At 41.9% G+C, this 19,952-nt stretch overlaps 1 protein-coding gene across 1 annotated transcript in view; it reads left to right on the top strand.

Annotated features, from left to right (window-relative positions):
• The window catches only part of MYLIP (myosin regulatory light chain interacting protein), a 102,181-nt gene extending 88,014 nt beyond the window's left edge, over window positions 1-14,167 (top strand). The window contains exons 6-7 of the mRNA XM_033934608.1: window positions 551-971; window positions 11,722-14,167. Of these exons, the coding sequence (XP_033790499.1) occupies window positions 551-971; window positions 11,722-11,811 (511 nt within the window). The 3' untranslated portion in view covers window positions 11,812-14,167. The remainder of the gene's footprint in view (window positions 1-550; window positions 972-11,721) is intronic.
• Window positions 14,168-19,952: the final 5,785 nt, after the last annotated feature.

The following is a 19,952-nucleotide window of genomic DNA, read 5'->3' as shown; positions in this document are numbered from 1 at the left end:
TTTGAGACCACTGCTCTATACAGCACAAGATAAAGGCAGACCAACATAAAATATCACAGTTGGTGTAATGTTAACAATAGACTGGAGCACTGTGCAAAAATCTGAATCATGCAAGAATGGCTTCAACCTATGTAACATTTTCAACTTGTAGAAAAACAAGACATAATTAGTCTTGTCAACCCCCCCCCCCCCACACACACACACATTCACACAACTCACACTCACTCTTGACTTTATATTAAATTGGAGCACTAATTTGATTCCAACCCTTACTGAAGTGAAACAGACTGACAATTGCTTTGACGTATGTCGGCTTAATCTTTTTAAAATCCATACATGCCTCAAATTTGTGCTTGCTTTATCAGTGCTTCCTTGTTCTTGTGCAAAAGTGACTTTATGAAAGAAGTAGGTAGATAAACCTAGCCATCTCTGTATTCTTACTTTTCTTTCAGTAGTTTATGCAACCAGTTTAAAGACTATTTCTACAAATATCATTTGTTCTTTTAAAATAAATGAAATGATGAGCATGTTGTGTTCTCTTATTTCTTAGGTGTGATACAGTTACTAATGCTGTGATGATGCAGTATAGTCGAGACCTAAAGGGCCACCTAGCATCCTTGTTCCTGAATGAAAACATCAATCTGGGCAAAAAGTATGTGTTTGACATTAGACGAACATCCAAGGAAGTTTATGACCATGCAAGAAGGGCTTTATACAATGCTGGTATTGTGGACTTGGTGGCAAGGAATGACCAAAGTGCACCAAGCTCTCCCCTTAAGTCCTCAGATGCAAGCATGAACTGTAGCAGCTGTGAGGGCCTAAGTTGCCAGCAAACAAAAGCTCTCCAGGAGAAACTGCAGAAACTGAAAGAGGCCATGCTATGTATGCTGTGTTGTGAAGAGGAAATAAATTCTGCCTTCTGCCCTTGTGGTCATATGGTATGCTGTAAGGCCTGTGCTATCCAGTTACAGGTAATGTTCTTATTTGTGCCATTTAAATAACAGTACATTTAGCATGGTTCTACTGTAGTGGAATTATTTTTTTCTTGAAAAAGAATTGGTGGAATAACTTTTGTTTACATTTTGTAGCTGTTGCTAGGAATTCTTAGAATTAGATTGGCATCTAGTGCCTTAAGCCTTGATTTGCACTACTCGCAACCTAATCATACAGGATGGTGCAACTGGATGCTAAGGAAATTTTTGGTTTAGGTTTGCATTAGGCAGCCATGTTAGTCCACAGTTTTAACACAAGCATACTGTGTCAGCCCCCAAAGCAGCACTAATGTGGCTTAGTATAAGGGTCAGAAGGACTTGCTCACTATTATTTTGCATCTTTGAATTGATTGATTGCATTTGTTAAGACAGGTTCTGTTAAATATACATAGGAGTCTTCAAATCGATTCACCGATTCACTTCGGGTGAATCGAATTGATTTGATTTTTTTTTTTAAATCAGCCTGGCCGATCGGTGACTGACCCTCCTTCCCGTGCCTTCCTAAAGCAGGAGCGGCAGCGGTGCCTCTTGCTGGCCTGCCTATCCTGCTTTAGGGTGGGAGGGTCAGTCAGGAAAAGCTGCAAAAATGCTGGTTCTACCTTGTTACGTGCTTTGGCGCTCTTTCCTGCATCCTCTGGCTTCCCCCGGGCCTCTCACTCGTACTGCAGCCTGCAGAGAGGATCACCAGTGCTATACGTGATCCTTGTAGGCTGCCACCACCCTCAGAAGCACGTTCCTCTGATGCGGTTCCGCCCCCTCCTTTGACATCAGGGGCAGGATCGCATCAGAGGGAACGTGCTTCTGAGGACTGCAGCAGCCTACAAGGATCGCGTAGAGCATCGGCGATCCTCTCTGTAGGCTGCAGTAAGAGTGGGAAGCCGGAGGACCTGCAAAGAAAGGGGTGCAGGCCTTCGGGGGAGGGGGCCCTGGTCTAGAAGTACATGGAGGGAAGGGAGAAGGAGTACTTCTGGACAGGGGGGAGGTAAAAGGAAGGGCGAAGAGGTGCTGCTGAACCTGGCAGAAAGGGAGGGAAAGGAAAGGTGCTACACACCGGAGGGGAGGGTGAGATGGTGCATGGGGAGAGAGCATGTTGGGTTGGGGTGGGTGGGAAGGAGGGTTTCCACTCAAGGGAAGAGGCAAGGACAGAGAGAGAAAGTGTGCAGGAGGCAGAAAGTATTGGACACATGGAGAGGGTGAGATGGATGGAGAGTTAGAAAGGAGGGAAGGAGAAATGTTACACTGGGGAAGGAGGAAGAGATGCTGGATGAAAGGGTAATTGAGGAAAGGAGGGGATGGTGGGGTCCATCAGCTGCGTGGCTGGAGAAAAAAGGGAAGATGCCAGACCTCCAGGGGAGAGAAGGAAAACGGAAGGGGAGGACAGAGATGGAAGTTGGATGGTTAGCACAGCAATAGAAGAAAGAAGGAGACCCTGGCAAGCAAGTTAGCAGAAGACAACCAGAGCCTGGGACCAACAAGATTTGAATAATGACCAGATAACAAAAGGTAGAAAAAATAATTTTATTTTCTGTTTTGTGATTACAATATGTAATATTTGAAATGTGTATCCTGCCAGAGCTGGTGTTATACCGCAAACTTGAGCTAGGATTTAACAGAGAGGAAAAGTCTTTTTTTGTTTGTCTTTTTTGTTTACACCACAGCGCCAGTGTGGGTAGGAGAGGGCGAAGGGGTGAAGAGGCTATAAAATAAACCCACCAGAATGTTTGAAGAAAACACCCACTTGGGCAGGAAAATCAAATAGAAAAATCAATTCAATGGGCATGAAAATCAAATAGAAAAATCGATTCAATAGGCTGAATCAAATCAAAATTTTTTTTCCTGAATCGGGCAACACTAGTCTGTACATTAGGTGATTAGTCCATGCTCATGAGCCACTTGCAGAAGGGATCAATCCATGCTCATGAGCCACTTACAGAAGGATGTCAATCACATCTTTTAGCTCCTCCTTCTTCACCAGTGGAGTGTATAGTTCTCTTCAGTTTTTCCTTCTGCAAGTGAACCAAGAAGAGGTGTTCTGGTCTGCTCTCTTCAGTTTTTATTATTTTTGGGTCTTTTTTCTCCATTTCGGGAGGCTTTGATGCTAGAGGACCTCATATCTAGGACTACTCTACCTGGGAGAGGATGCAGACTCCATGAGGGCGTATTGAAATTCACAAGGCCAACCCCCAGATGTACCTGATGAGCCAGCCTGCTTTGTGCTACTTTGAGGCTCGGGGTCCGTTCCCCTGGGAGCCTGATCGCCTTTTGATTTATTAGAGGCTCAAGCATAGGTTACGGGGCCCCTGTGTGAATCCCTTTGGATTTCAAGGAGCCAGCTATATTTTATTCTCTTCCCCCTTCCCCCTACATTGCACCACAAGGATTTATGGGGGTTTAGCCTTCAGTTGGTTCCAGTCCGATTGGCAGCCTAAAGGCTGTCACAACCTGTGAGGTGATTGGGGGAGTGGTCTGAATTTCACTGTTTTGGATATTTCTGCATGTTCCCCCACCTGAAAAATCCTAAAATAGCCATTTTTAGACTTTGCTTACTATTAAAAAATCACAATTTGGCACAGATTTCTTAGCAATGGCCATCTTGGATTTTTTGCAAACTTTTTCAAGTTTCCTGCATTTCCAAAACTGCATTTTTTACCTCAATACTTGTTGGGATGGGGTCATTGGGCTCCTTTTGCTCTGAATTCATGTCAGGATTGTACAAAATTTGCACTTCAGGAGCATATTTGTGCCGCATGAAATGGCCACGAAAGGTGGGAGTGCAAAACCTAGCCTCTTCTCTGTCTAAATAAGTGACAGAAAGGGTGGCCTCTATATTCGAGGCCCAGCAGACATAGATGCCCCGTAGCCCGGGAAATGAAGGTTTCATTCATCTGAGGTAAACTACACACTCCATATTTCAGGATGCCCTCTCAAATTTCTGACATTTTTGTGCCCTGCCTGTCAGAACAGCGAGCTACTATTGCGCAGTCCTCCTGCACCTTGAACTTGTCTCTCCACAGCTTTGCCTTGCTGAGCACGTCCTATTAGCAGAGCCTTCTCTTTGTGGTACTAATATTGAGGATCAGCTGTTGACCTCTTTTTTTTCTGGGAATGCCTTTCCCATGGCTGAGGACCTGTGCCAGCATACCTGATCTGCGGGTCCTTCTCTGGTTTTCCACCATGGGGACGATCCCATGGTTCTGCAGTTCTTTCAGTCTGCTGCCTTACTGCATCTCTTTTCAAGTCTCTGTATGAGCTCACTTTGAACCCGCAGCCAGCTCTTTCGACTTCCTCTTTCATGTGAGGAGTGACTGCTTCCTTCCACATTTTCTTGGCATCCTGTTCCTGACAGTCTGCTGTTGGGGTATGGGATCCTGGCAGGGCTGCTTGGTTGCGCAGTTGTCTAAGCGCTCCTTCCTTCCCAGCGCAGGTAGATTGGTGCTTCTGGGCATGCAGGACCACCATGAGAATGTGGCTTTCCATAGACCTTTTGCAGCAGTGGCTCTTGAGGTCCCGGCTTCCTCGGCGACGTTTTTGTCCACATGTCTGAGTTTTTCCCAGGGCTACAGGCAGAGGATATCAGGCTCCAGGCGTAACCAGCCCCTCCGCCTCTCATGCGCTTTCCTCTGCCAAACAGGCGCACTGTTATCCAGAGGTCACAAATGAGTTTTGCTTCTGACTCATTCTTCTAAGCGGGGTGCTCCTTCATCTAAGGCCACTATTTCCAGATGAATCTGTAAGGCCATTTCGTCAGCCTACATTCTGTGCGGTAACAGTCTCCTGTTTCTGTTAATGGGCATTCTACCAGGACTATGGTCTCTTCATGGGCCAAGGCAAAAGAGATCTCCCCTGTAGAGATTTGTAGGGCAGCTACTTGGTCTGCTCTGCACACATTTGTTAAATTTTATAGAGTGGATGTGACAGCAAGGCAGGATTCTGCCTTTGGGACCTCGGTTTTGGAAGTCTACGCAGTCAGCTTGCCCTAGTTTTATGGGACTGCTTTTGTAAGTCCCAGTTGTCTGGAATGTCTTTTTTTAATTTATTTATAATTTCCAACAATTTTACAAGAAAATAAACATCTTGTCAGAGAAATACAGCATGAATCTTTGTTACTTATGCAATCAAAAAGAAAACAGTGGCATAATTGATTACCCCTCCTTAGACCACAACAAATGGAGGAGATAAGCCTGAAAATTAAGAGGCTTATTCTTAATCACTAAAACAAAAGAAGAAAATGTTTCAAGAAAGGCTATAACCCAGCGTTTAACTTGCTTATCTCTCTTTTACACTGGGTCAACTTTTTCAGCTCCAGGAAGGATTTTAGCTGATCAGGGAGAAAAAATACATATGTGACTTGTGCATACTTTATAATGCACTTACAGGGGTATGCTAATAGGAAAGAGGCACCCAAAGCTATTGTTTCTTGTCTTAAAGACAAAAACTGTTTCCTTCTTTTCCTGAATGGTATTAAACATCTATATATGCCCCTATTCTTTTCCCATAGAACAAAGATTTTGAGAACCTAAAATACAATTTCATGAATGAGATGGTCCTTTTGGAAAACAGAGGAAATCAATAATGTAGTTCTCTCCGCCTAGTCAGAGATGGATTCTTCTAAAATTGCAGATATATTGTTCAAATCAATTTGCAGAGCTTGTATCTTTTCTCCTTCCATAAGCTCCTGGAAGGTCTTAGTAGGCGGTAGAAGATAATACATTTTATTTAATGGTGGAATATGCTCAGAAGAATAACTCAAAATTTCCTCTGCATATTTTTTAAACATTTCATGTGAGAAGATACCAGGAGTTTTAGGAAAGTTCAAAATCCTTACATTTAACCGTCGGTTAAAATTCTCTGTTTTCCTCTGTAACAAAGCACTATCTTTTACTGCAGCAGTCTTATACGCTGACAGGGATTGTACTTCATTTTGTATTTTAGTTATGGTATTCCCTGAATGGAAGAATCTTAACACTCAATATAGTTTACCAATCCTTTGTTTTCAAGCGGATTTTCTAGGATACCAAGCCGCAAAATGGTATAAGAAAATAAACGAATTTTTAAACAAAAAAAAGAGATCAGGACTTAGGGATATTTGGAGTATTGAGATAGGACAGATAATTTTTCCATCTCAATGGCAAAAATTTTGGTCCTGGAGAATACATACTACAAGATCAGCATCTATGAGTCAAACATGGTTGTTTTTATTACATAGAGTTTTATGGACCCCTACGAGATTACAAAAATTAGATAGTAATAGATCTAATAGATGCTGGCATTGTAGGATAGAAGTGGGGACATTGGACCATTTACTATTCTTTTGTCCCTGCATTAATTCCTTTTGGAAATTAATTTGGCCCCAAATTAATAATTTATTAGAAAATCATGTTGGACTATCATATGATACAATATTATTTGGAACAGCAATGAGAACACAAAGTCCGATTTCAGCTAATAATAATAAACTTTTATTAATTTTAACAGGGGTCGCCATACAGCAAATTACTCAGAACTGGAAGGATTACACTAAATTGAATTACACTTTTTGGTGGAATTCAATTTGTTATATATATAAAATGGAAAAAGTATTGGCATTACAACAAGGTTATATTAAAAAATTTAATAAAATATGGGGACCATTGACAAATTATTCTACTGATCAGATATAATAACACATGTATAGAACATATAGAAGGGGTAGGGAGGGAAAACTATTGTAATATTAATATGATATAAAATTCTGATAAAGGGTTTATTTAATTCACATTGTAAGAACATTTAATAATAATTTCAAGTGTTTTTTCATAATTGAATGTATTACATGTATTTCACTTGATGTAAGAATTTAAAAAAAGAATAAAAAATATTTACTAAAAAAAAAAAAGTTATGGTATTCTTATTTTCAATATTCGTTTGTTTAGTTGTTTTAATAAAATTATCTAAGTTAGTCCCCAAGGTTTTTACCTCCTCTGACGTCTTCTTGGTCGCAATGTTCACTCTGGAGTGTCTTCAAGATGGCTACCAAAGTATCCTCTCTGTCGGGGGATAAACATCGGCAGAAGCTCATCTGCCATGGATCCTGCATTTGCGGGAACTTTGGGTGCATCTCCAGCATCCATGCTCACCGCTTCCAAAGCAGTGGCGTCAATCGGACAGGAAGGCAGGACATCCGGTGCGGGTGAGAGCAAGAAATCATGCCCCAGTAGGAAAGATCACCCCTATGTCTCTCCCGCAGTGGGGCTTAGCTCACCCGTTCTTTAAGCAAGTGTTCTTAGGCACTGCTCAATCGTGCGCTGAGTTTGGACAGCCGAAGGTGTTGAGGAGGTAAGCACCCTTACGCTGCCTTTTCTTTTAGTATGCGACATTTTGTAGTAAGAAGAAAATCTCCCTGCAGAGAGTTTCTCAACGCGCAAAACTTAGCGCCGTCATCTTGGCCACTCCCCCCTGTCCGTTGTCTAGAATGTCTTGCCTATTGCATTGGAAAGAGAGATTATGTCCTTACCTTGATAATATCTTTTCCAGTAGATAGGTGAGACATTCTAGACTCTTGCCCTGTCCTTTCTGTCTTTCTGTTTATGCTTCTCCGAGTTGATTCTTGGTTGAAGAATTCTATATATGTTTCTGTTGCATGCAGGGGTCTTTCCTGGGTTTCTTTTGATGCGCTGTTTCAATTTGAGTTTACATGTTGAGCAGAACAGTCATTCTTGGGAATTTTCCCCTTGTTGTCTCTACTTCATGTTGTATGTTGGAGCTCTCGGTACTTGGGTACTAACTGAAGGTGGTGCTATATCTCCCAGTGAAGTACAGGAGAGTCAAAGAAAAAATCTGGAGTGGATTCCTTCTGCATGTGGCACGTGGCCATAAGGATACAACCCACGTGTCTAGAATGGTCTGTCTCTGTCGATCATTAAAAAAATAGTGGCTGAGCAGCCCTAATGTTAACAAATAGTTCAGAACAGAGGGGGAAAAAATCCAGCAAAACCAACATGGAGCAATCATACAGTTGGATAAACAATTGGGTCATGTCAGTAAAAATTCTATCCAGTTAATGATTTTGTCTTCAATAAAAGAAGAATCACCTGATGCAGCCACATTTCAGCTTAACACTTGCATCAGTCTGAAGCCAAAATTGTTCAGATTTCATTGAGATTGTTTATTCTTTAAAGGTATTGATTCATCTACTAAAACAGTGTTTTTCAACCTTTTTACACCTATGGACCGGCAGAAATAAAAGAATTATTCTGTGGACCGGCATCGGTCCGTGAACCGGCGGTTGAAGAACAATGGGCTAAGTCGTGGGCCAGACCCCGCCCATCTCTACCCAATCTCCACCCCAGACCCCGCCCCCATAATAGTACTAATTGCACCTTGCGTGTCCCGTGCCTCATCTGGAAGCCTTCCCTCTGATGTTGCAACATCAGAGAGAAGGCTTCCGGTTCAGGCGCTGGATGCCCGTAGGAGCCACTGCCCATGGCTTTGTGCGCTGAATCAGTTAGGAAGAGGGAGCTGGCGCGAAGATAACGCCGCATAGATCGCACCGTGGACCGGCGGTTGAAGAACACTGTTTTGGGCCTAATGCAAGTGCTGGCCCTGTGGACCGGCAGGAAATTTCTGTGGACCGGCACTAGTCCATGGACCGGTGGTTGAAGAACACTGTACTAAAATTCTAATTCATTGAATGTTTCCTTTGGTGCCCCTGATATAGGTCGAACCAATGATTTTGTCTTCAGTACAAGAATTATTGCCATACTACTAGTACCTGTTATATATATATATATATATATATATATATATATATATATATATATATACTAATTTTAACTGTTCCCTCCTCATCCTTTTGTCCAGTGACAGTAAAACTGATAACATCTGCTGGTACTGTTATATTAAATTACTGCTTGAGTGCCACATTGATTCCATAGTCCAAGGAGCTGTGAGCTTTGATCAGTGATTTGTATTGAAGGGATCTCAATTCAGCTTTGTTTTGTCCAGTATCAAATGTAAGGTCTGAGCTGTGAGCTGAGGATGGCCTCACTTTTCACCTTTTGTGCAAGACTGCAAACTTGATTTTATGACCAGTTGGGTTAAGGTTCTGTGGAGCTGATGTGGCAATTTGTGATAAGCAAATCATAGATATGATTTAAAACCTTTTGTAGTATGATATTCAAGTTCAGATGAGAGAGAAGTTTCTGTGGTTAAAGTTGGTGGCAAAAGCAGAATTTAAGATGTCATGGTTTCTAGAACATTTCCTGGGGAACACAGCTAGTGGGATTTTGGAATACCTAAAGAGAATATGAATGAGACAAATTTGCATTCATTGGAAACAAGTGTACTAATTTTGTCTCATGCATATTCATTTTGGGTATTCTGAAAACTCGCACTTGCTCTTTGGTTTCTCTAGAACAGGTGGGGGCAACCATGGTCTTTGAAGAGCAAAATCCAGTCAGGTGGTCAAGATTGTGCATGAGATTGATTTGCATAAAATAGAAGCACTTGGCAAATAGATCCATGCATATTCATTGTGAAAATTTTGAAAACCTGACAGACTGTGGTTGCCCATCCCTGCTCTTGAAAGGTTTAAATCCCTGGGCTATGTTAATTTCATGGGATGCCTGTATTGTTTGATTCAATACTATCATCTAAAACAGTGTTTTTCAACTTCTTCAAGCCGAGTATCCCCACCCAAACTCCACCCCTGACTCCACCCCCATAATAATATTACTAAGTGTAATGCAATTTCTTTCATCCATTTTTCGTATACACACAATATAATCTTATTAATACATAATGGTAACCACAAATTTTTTTTAAAAACCCCAAAAAGCACACTGTACGGCAGAGAAAATGTTAATCATTTATTTTGGGGGTTTTTTCAAAAAGGTCAAGGCAGATGACTTTAAAATATGCAATGTCACCTCAGTAACAACTGTAGAACAATAGATAAATATAGTGCAAAATATAGACAGCAGATATAAATTCTCAAAACTGACACATTTTGATCACTATTTTGAATCACTATTTTGATCACTATTTTGAATCACTATTTTGATCACTATTTTGAAAATAAACTCATTTTTCCTACCTTTGTTGTCTGCTGATTTCATGAGACTCTGTTTCCACTTCCTTCTGACTGTGCATCCAATATTTGCCTCCTGCACGCTTCCTTTCCTCCAGTCCTCATTCCCTCCCCAACCAACATCTCTGTCCCTTTATGAGTCCAACTTTTCTTCCTCTCTCCTCCACCCCTATTGGCAACAAGTCTCTCACTCTCACTGTCCATCTATCTTGAGAGTTCCAGGCATCTCTCCCACCCCTCTACTGCCATATCCAACATTTCTCCCTCGCATTCCCCAGATCATGTGCAGTATTTTTCACCACTGCCCTCCAGCCGCATGCCCATTTCTCCTTCTATCACCCCTCTCCAACACCATGCCACATATCTTCCTCCATCACTATGTTCCTCCCCATGCATCCCCTTCAATCTGTCTCTCTGGTCCCTTTCCACCACCATATCCAACATTTCTCCCTCTCATCCTTCTATTCCCCATGCATCTCTCCCTCACTCTTCTCTCTCCATGTGCACCATCTCTCACTCACACTCATGCCCAACAATTCTCCCTTTTCTATTCCCTCCTCCACTATGTCCCAAGTTGGTTCCCCCTTCCTCTCTCCATTCTGTGTCCCATGTTCATGCCCCCCTTTCTTTGTGTCAAATTTGTACCCCCTCCCCTTCACTGCCTTCCATCCTTTGTCCCCAAATTAAGTTGCACTGCCGGGGATCCCTGCCTGCCCCCTTCCCCCAAAGCCGGCCCATCCACAGAAGCCGCAAACACTGCCGGAGATCACTGCCTGCCCCCCGCTGAAGCAGCCGCTGCCAGTGATTTCTCCCTGCCTCCCGTCTGCCCGCCCGTGCACCACCCTCCACCCCCGATCCTGCCACCTCGCCGGAGCAGACACGCTTCATCTCCCCCCCCCCCCCCAACAGACAGTGTGTGCAGAAACTCGCATACTGCACGTGGCCAGCTCACAAGCCTTCCCCCCGAAGTCAATTCTGACGTCGGAGAGAAGGTTCTGGGCCAGGCAGTTGGGAGTGGGCATCCCTTCTGCCATTTTTTTGGTTTGGGGGGGGCATGGTGTGGGTTTTGTTTTGTTTTAAATGGGACAGATTGTGTGTGTTTAACACACGCACATCTGTGCCATTAAAAAAACCCAGAAGCCCTAACAGCAGTGACAAGAGGCTGCTCCCCCTATCACTGCTGTTAGGTCTCTGCTCATGTGTCAATTGCTCAATGAGTGATTGATGGTTGCATTTGCATGCAAACTTGATAGTGCATTGATCGCTGTTGGAGAATCGGTAAACAGCGATAGTCACTATCTTTAGTGCAGCTAGTCCTTAGTCCCTTTCTAAGGGAGGTCAACAGAAGCATTCTCCTCCCTTGGCAGCTGCTTAAGTTTAGTGAGCTGGATGGTCAGGAGTTTTCTACCATGTTTGAAAATAGTTTGTCAATCAAACCATGGAGCTTCACCATACTTCTTAGTCCTATTTAACAGACTTCAGGACATGTAAGAGAACCACAGAGAGTAGAAACTAAAACTTCAGCTAAACTGTTCTAAACAGACCATAGCTTACTGCTGCTATGCATAAGTTGTTCACTAACCAGAAGGAAAACAACCTTTCTGGTAGTCTCATAGTTTAAAACCTATAGACTTATGACTTCTCTCTCATTCTTTTCTCTAGTCTTGTCCAGTCTGCAGATCCTCTGTGGAGCATGTCCAGCATGTGTATTTGCCTACCCATACAAGTTTGCTTAACTTGACATTGATATGACCATTGGACAGGGATGCATTTCTCTCTCGAACAGCACAGTTGACTGAAGAAAGAAGATAGCAACCATTACCAGCATTTCTTGCAGCAGGAAACCAAAAACATACGACCATGTCAAAGAAAACTAATTTGATATATATTCATAGGTGTTTGTCTACTACAGGTAGTTTCCTCCTGTGACAATGAAATCACATGATAAAGCAATTTTCATATTTTATGGAAATGTTTGATATGAAGACACTTACCCAGTAGTTTAAATGGAAATGGTTATCATTCAAATGAAAGCATTTTCCTGAATAACCCATATGCAATGTTAAGAGGCCTAATGATAGTGGAACTCTAGTTTTGTTTGCTTTGTGTTTGATTTTTGAGTATTTTTAAAAATATTTTATCATTTAATGACTATATTTTTTAATAGGAAATATTTTAAACAAATCACTCTGTAGATTTTTAGTATGGTGTTATGGTTTCTGTTTTTATATTATATATATATATATAACTTCTTTTTTTTTTTTTTTTTTAAATGAGCAGGCAAGGATAAATCAGTATTAAAAATAATTTGATTTAAAAAATTGTTTCCTATCTACTTAAACTCTAAGAGCCCCTTTTACAAAGCATCAGAAGCGATTTCTGCATTGCAGTTCCTGTGGTCTGCATCTTATTTGCTGCACAAATACTTTCTACTGCGGCTTTATAAAAGGGGCCCTAAATCGGAAGTTATGGCTTGAGCTGCTTGATATAAAAAGCTTGTTACTTTTATGTAGCATAGATATAATCTGAAGGTACTGGCCTGAACCTGTATCAGCAGATCTTTTATTTTAAAGTAGGGGTCTCCAAACTTTTTTGCCACGAGGGCCACATTGGGTACTTCAGCACTTTTCAGCGGGCTGTAGTTAAAAAGAAAGAAAGAAAAGATACTCTAGATATGAGTTCTGTTGAAAGCAGACATTTTTATAAATTAATTAGAGTATATGAGATTATTATTGTATATTAATGACGATGAACACTACCAGCAAATTCTCATATTTTCATTACAAATTATAATGAAACCATTAATGTGAATGATGAAACTGTTTTTGTGTTTTTAAAATCTTATTAAATTGAGGTTCAAATTTTGAAACGCTAATTACAAGTAGCGACTTCAAATGTTCATCAAATAAATTTGCCCCTTATTTTGACTTGATATATTTCATTTGGGAAAAAGTTTGTTCGCAAAGATACATTGTCCCAAAAATGGAGATAAATTTACAAGCAAATTTTTTCAAATTTGGAAACTGCTCAAGAGTTCAAAAATATATAAAAATCGATCAAGTGTCCTTCCTTGTATTTATCTTTAATATGTTCATTTGCCTGAAGTTCAATAATTTCCATTTGAATTTGACTTGGGACATCAGCAACATCACAGTCAAATGGATTTTGAAACAATCTAATTTCCCTAGCATTGGCATCCAAATCAGCAAATGGCTTCTGAAATTGTTGTTTAAAATCTGAATTAACTAAATTTGTGAACAAGAGGAAATTCTGCTTCACCCTTTTTATGCAATTCTGCACAGTATGGCATATGAGCAAAGTTACAATCTTTCACTTGGCCTTCCAGAAGTATCAAAAGCCCTTTAAATCTCTATGGGCTTAGGGGCCGTTACCGCGCGGCTTTGTAAAATAGGCCCTAAGTTATCTATCAAACATCCCGCGTTTTGGGTTTGTTTGGTGGGGTTTTTTTAACGGATTCTCATTGGAAAATTAGTCCAATTGGTGCATTTCCGCACAATTCTTTTGCGGGCCGGATAAAATCATATCACGGGCTGTACTTTGGAGACCCCTGAATTCAAGGGAAGGGAAGATATGGTGGGCCTAAGCTAGTAGTGATGTTTGAAAGTGCACTCCTTATTTTGGCCGTACTCTTGGAACAATCAAATTGTACAGCTTTATTCTCCAGGGGCATAAGCTGCAGAAGAGGTTCTTTAGAATTTTGAGTAATCGCTATTTTATAGTTTTAGTTGGCTGTCTTTTACACATTTCTCTCTGCTCATTTGGACTTAAACTTTGGTCAACTGGTATGCTCTCCAGAATATAGGAAAAACTGGGAGACCATTATGGGTGCAATACTAGCTTATATTGTAAGCTGGCAAAAGTACACTGTCACTTTACTGAGATTTTTCAGAAAATACTTTTCATATTTGCCTTAATGTAGCTGTAATGTGTTTATGCATTTGTTTCTTTGCACAGACATTTTGTCAAAAGTATAATTAAAAGAAATTCTCTACTTTTTTATATGGTATATAACCTCTTTCTCCGAGGTATTTATTTTTTCACAATTTCTGTCTTTTTTATACTCAGTTTAATAAAGTATTTAAAATGATTAGAGTGGTGTATTTTTTTCCTATGGAATGTGCCCCTTCATTAACCTGTTGTAGAAGGTGCATGAAACTGATATATGTGGGTTTTAGTTCTGTTAGAGAGCTTTAAATTTAATTGAAAGTAAATAATGTGTTTCCTCCAAATACAAATTACTACCCAGCACAAAATCATTATCTGCAGTAGATAAAGGCAGAAGATTATCTAAGTCAGAGGCTATAGTTTACTTTTCATGTTGGAAGGTTCCTTATTTAAACAAATCCGCTCTTTACCTGTCTTTTGTTTCATTCCATTTAAAGTAGAACATTCATGTACCCCCCCACCCCTTTACAAAACCGCAATAGCGGTTTTTAGCGCAGGCTTGCGCACGGAATGCTCTGTGCTGCTCCCGATGCTCATAGGAGCTCTGAGTGTCAGGAGCAAGGCAGAGCATTCAGTGTGCTGGCCTGCGCTAAAAACAACTATCGTGGTTTGTAAAAAGGGTGGATAGTTAGAGCTGTATGCAATGTGAATAATGGGCATTGAGCTTTAACATAAATATTAAAAGAAGCAATGTAAAATCAGAGACTGTATTTTCAAGGGGCTGCTGAACAATTCTCAGCCCAACCAAGAAGAGAATGATGTGGAGCCATGAAACCTACAAGTTATTCCACATTTTTCTTGACACTTTTTGTTTCGATGATATGAAATGAAAAGTGTCAAGTAAAGTATGGAATAACTTGTTTCATGGCTCCACATCATTCTCTTCTTGGTTGGGCTGAGAACTGTTCAGTGCCCCTTCATATTTCGATAGGATTTAGCACAGTAGAACCCTGATTCATATCCAAATTTAAATTGCCATTTGGTCAGATATGAATAGTGTATTTGAGGTTGAATCAAATATAAATATTTGATACAACCCTAGTTTATAATGATGTTTTTAATTGTGATACTGGAATTCCTTTTAAATGTCGTTTCTTTTTATACTGCCTAACATTTTGTTTGTTGGAATTTATTAATTGCCTTTTCATGAAGAGATTCACCCAAAGCGATTTGCAATAAGAACAATACATAGACCTTGTTCAAGAAATTCTTAACTGATGAATAATGGATTGTAATAGTTGTACTCCTGTTTAATCATTGTTTTCTCCTACCCTTTTGGGCTAATTTTGTGAACCAGATCAAGTCCCCTTTAGGGAAAGACCCAGTATATAAAACTAAGGATTGGATTGGAATAGTAATCAGGTACTCTTAAGTATTTTCCCTATCTGTCTCGGCAGGCTCACAATCTAACTGTGGTACCTGGAGCAATGGAGGGTTGAGTGACTTGCCCAGAGTCACAAGGAGCATGCTGGGATCGAACTTGCAACCTCAAGGTACTGAAACAGCAGCTCTAACCACTAGGCTATTCCTCCCTTTCCCTCCTTTTTTTATATCCACTTCCTACCATCAGATGGAGCTAGAGAAAACTAATTTCTTCCACTGATCACGATTAAGTGTTTTTGCTCTCTTGAAAGCTTCAGTACAGTGGTACCTTGGTTTACGAGCATAATTCGTTCCAGAATCATGCTCGTAATTCAAAGTACTTGTATATCAAAGCACATGTCCCCATAGGCCACAATGTAAACTGAAACAATTCATTCCACAACCAAGGTTTACTATGATGGCCCAGGGGTGGGTACCTGCCTGTGGGTGCTGCAGCCCTTGTAGCGTGGTGACTTCCTTTCCCCGAGGTCCCCGTTCTGCTCTCCTCTCTCTTCGGCCGATGCCTTTTCCGTTCACCAGCGCCTCCTGGCTTCTGATTCAAGCCGGCTGCCATCCTCCAGACGCATGCGCAGGACTTCTGAACTCCCCTGTCAAGCCAGCGCCGCTCCAACAACACGTGCACCACGTACAAGCACGCAGGACATCCTGCGTGCTTGTATGTGGTGCGCATGTTGTTGGAGCGGTGCCGGTTTGACGGGAGAGTTCAGAGGTCCTGTGCATGCATCTGGAGGATGGCCTACTTGAATCGGAAGCCGGGAGGTGCTGGTGAACGGCAGAGGCATCGGCCGAAGAGGGAGGAGAGCAGAACGGGGACCTCGGGGAAAGGAAGCCACCATGCTACAAGGGCAGCAGCACCCACAGGCAGGTACCCACCCCTGGGCCACCATAGTGAGAGCTCGTATAGCGAGTCAACACTCGTTTTGCGAGATGAAAGTTTGCTGAGTGTTTTGCTCGTCTTGCAAAACACTCGCAAACCGGGTTACTCACAAATTGAGGTTCCACTGTATTTTCTCTACTTCCAGCAGATGGTAGATTGTGTGGACTGGACCTAGGCCTAGCTCCCAACCATGCAATTTTTGATAGAGCCTAGCAGCCTCTCTCCCAGGACTTCAGTTTTGATAGAGCATTGATAGAGCACAGAGTTTGGCTCTCCAGCCCCGCCTCATCAACAACAGTCATTAACTTAGTGAGGCTTTTAGCTTGGTCCCTGTAGGACTGTAGCCATTGGGAATTATGGGTCCCCCATTTACTTTCTGCGCTCTCATAACCCTTTGGGGTACCCTCTGCAGCTCCAGTTGGCCTTTAACCCCCCCCCAAAAAAAAAAAAAAACCAAAACATTAATCAGGTTGCCTGGTTTAGCCTTATTTCTCTTTTGTTAGGGGAATAAAACTAGTTAACAAATGTGACATTTTTGTGTGTTGGGTTTTTTTTAGTAAATAGAAACTAAGCATGTGCAAGGGGAGATTGGCTGGTACGAAGGCAGCCCAGGAAAAATGCTGCTAAGTACCTGGCTTTGTAAGGAAGAGGACTTCTGTTGGTGGGGCTTAGGGACCCCTGCCAGCCAAAGCAACAGACTGCACCTCAATTTTGAGGAGTCCAAATACAAATTGGGGGAATCCAGACCCTAAAGCCCCCCCCCCATGGTTATGCCAATGCTACAAGCTCCTCCCAAGGGCAGCTACCCTCCAACTGGCATATTCACGCCTTAGGTGGTTTAAAGGTAAACAGCCTCTTAATTTAACTATAAACTACTGCTCCCCTTAGTCTGCTGGCTCAGGATTGGGGAAGGGGCACCCAGCTCCCCTATTACTTTGAGGTTTTCAGGCCCAGCCCTCACCCCTTTCATATGTACTAAAATAATTTTTGCTAGTATGGGAGGAAAGATTAGTATATCTAGCTTTAAGGCTGTAGCACCACCCCACCCAAGCCTTTCTCCTCAAAACTGCAAGAATGCAAAAGGAACCCTGAAATAGGGCCTTAGGATGTTAGCCAAATTCTATTCTCTTTTCAAGCCAATTCAGATGTCACCTCAAGAGATTACACATTATTGGGAATGTGTCTGTTGCTTTCAGTCACTGTGTCAAATAAAGAATACCTTGTATAAGAAAGAATGATTTGAAATCCAACAGTAAGTAAACAATTGCCTAACGATAATCTATTTACTCTCCTCTTTGCTAGCATTTCCTTGAAGATTACTGCTTAAAGCTGGAGTACTACCAAAAACTGAAGATAAGAACAATTTGTTTCCTCCCTATGGTTTGCTAACCCTAGCTATTTATGCTCTGAGAAACTCTGACTGGGGTCCATGGCAGCCAGTCTAATTATTTAATTTTCTATACTGTTCTCCCAGGGGAACTCAGAATGGTGTACACTGTACATGAATTTATTCAGGTACTCAAGCATTTTTCCCTGTCTGTTCCTGTGAGCTCACAATCTATCTAATACACCTGGGTCAATGGGGGACCTACTGACTAGCCCAGGGTCACAAGGAGCAGCATGGGTTTGAACTTAACCTCAGAGTGCTGAGGCTGTAGTTCTAAACCTTGCACCATACTCTTTAGACATAGTATGGTAGAAGATAGAATAGAAAACATTGTCTGATAGAGATGGGAAAACAGTCAAAGCAGGTAAAACATAACAAAACTTTGTATGGTGAGACATAGCATGGTACAGTAAAATATAGTACAGCAAACATAGTATTACAAAGCATGGCTAACATAATATGTCACAACTTGGTAAGGCAAGCGTGCATGATGAAACATAGCATAGAACATAGAACAGCAAACGTGTGGTAAACATGGAATGAGAGATCATAACATGGCAGCTATAATATGGTAAATATGGCATATAGTATAGTAGGACAAAAATGGCGAACAGTATGACTGAGTGTGGTAGAAGATTGAGAGAGCATGGCATGGTCAGACATCGGACAAAGTACACAGCATTTGAGACAGTAGAGGGTTGGGGCACTTTGTCAGAATGTCCTTGTGATACACCAAGCCAGTCTGGTTTTTAAGATATACACAATGAATATGCATGAGCTAAATTTGCATGTACTGCCTCCATTGTATGCAAGTTTCCTTCATATATATTTAGGAAAGGGATTTTTTTGTGGTTGCAATCAAAACAGTTTACATATTATATGCAGGTACTTATTTTATACCAGAGTTACAAGGAACTGCATTGGTAATCAAACCCAGTTTCCCTGGGTTGTAGGCTACTGCACTAACTCTTTTTTTTTAAGCCATAACGGTGAGGGGGGGAAAAGTGCTCACTGTGGGTATAGGGGCAAGGCCATCCACCACCCTGTGGAGTGGTGAATGGCCTTGTCCCCGCAGTTAAGGGAAGGAACGTGCATGGTCACCAGTAATGTGCGGCCCCCTCCCTACCTACTTGAATCTATCTATCTCCCTCCCCCTTACCTTCGTGGTGCGTTTTGAGTAACTTTCACAAAACCATCAGAGCCTGCAAACAGTAGCATGTGTGTGTGGGTGGAAGCTTCTCTGATGTAACTTCCGGTTGTATCAGAAGAGAAGCTTCCACTCAGACATGCACGCTACTGTTTGCAGGTTCCGACGGCTTAGTGAAAGTTACTCAAAAAAGGAGAGGGAGAGAGATAGATAAATTCGGGTAGGTAGGAAGGAGGGAGGGGGCTGCGCGAGGGGTGCCGAAGGGCGGTGAGGTGGCGCGAGGGAAGGGTGGTGGAGGAAAGGAGCAGACGCTGAAGGGGGTGGAGAGGAACAGCCGCTGAAGTGAAATGGGGAACAGAGAATGAGGAGAAGATGCTGAAGGGACATGGGGAAGACAGAGTGGGGAGAAGGACGCTGAAAGGACATGGGGAAGAGAGATTCAGAGAAGACGCTGAAGGGAAATGGGGAGGCAGTGGGGGAAGACGCTGAAGGGAAGAAGACAGAGATGCCAAACTATGGGGGAGGGGAGGGAAGAAGATGGGTGCCAGACCACTTTGGGGGGGGTGAAGGGAGAGGCACAGTAACAGAGCACATGGAAGATGCAGAGAGAAGACAGACAGTGGATGGAAGGAATTGAAGGAGAAGATGAGGAAAGCAAAAACCAGATAACAAAGGTAGAAAAAAAATTTCTATTTATTTATTTAGCTTTAGGATAAAGTATTATATTAGCTGTGTTTATAAAAATTTATAAACAAAGCCCTGCCAGCTGCACATCTCTTTCGCTAGTTCTGCAGCCAGAATTTTGATTTAGAAGGAAGGAATAAGCTAAATATTGCAGTACTGAGGCTTGTATGGATGCTACGGGGTGGGGACAGTGGTCGCGGGGATGGGACGTTGACGGGGACAATTTTTTCCCCCGTGTCATTCTCTAATAGTACATTTAACTGTATTTAGCTTATCAGAAACAAGAGAGTTTCAGTTAGATTTTAAGGATATGAGTCTATGGAAAATTTCCAAATCTTTTCAAAGCTGGAGTTGAAAATGACTTGAGTACCACTGCAATGTTTCTTTTCCGGTCTTGTTCCAGCTCATCCTTCTCCTCCAAATTGCACTTTTTCCTAAGCACTGGATGA

This window comes from Geotrypetes seraphini, chromosome 2 (genome assembly GCF_902459505.1).
Source record: "Geotrypetes seraphini chromosome 2, aGeoSer1.1, whole genome shotgun sequence".
NCBI lineage: Eukaryota > Metazoa > Chordata > Amphibia > Gymnophiona > Dermophiidae > Geotrypetes > Geotrypetes seraphini.
The sequence above is the reverse complement of the archived record's forward strand: the minus strand, read 5'-3'. Positions and strand labels throughout refer to the sequence as shown.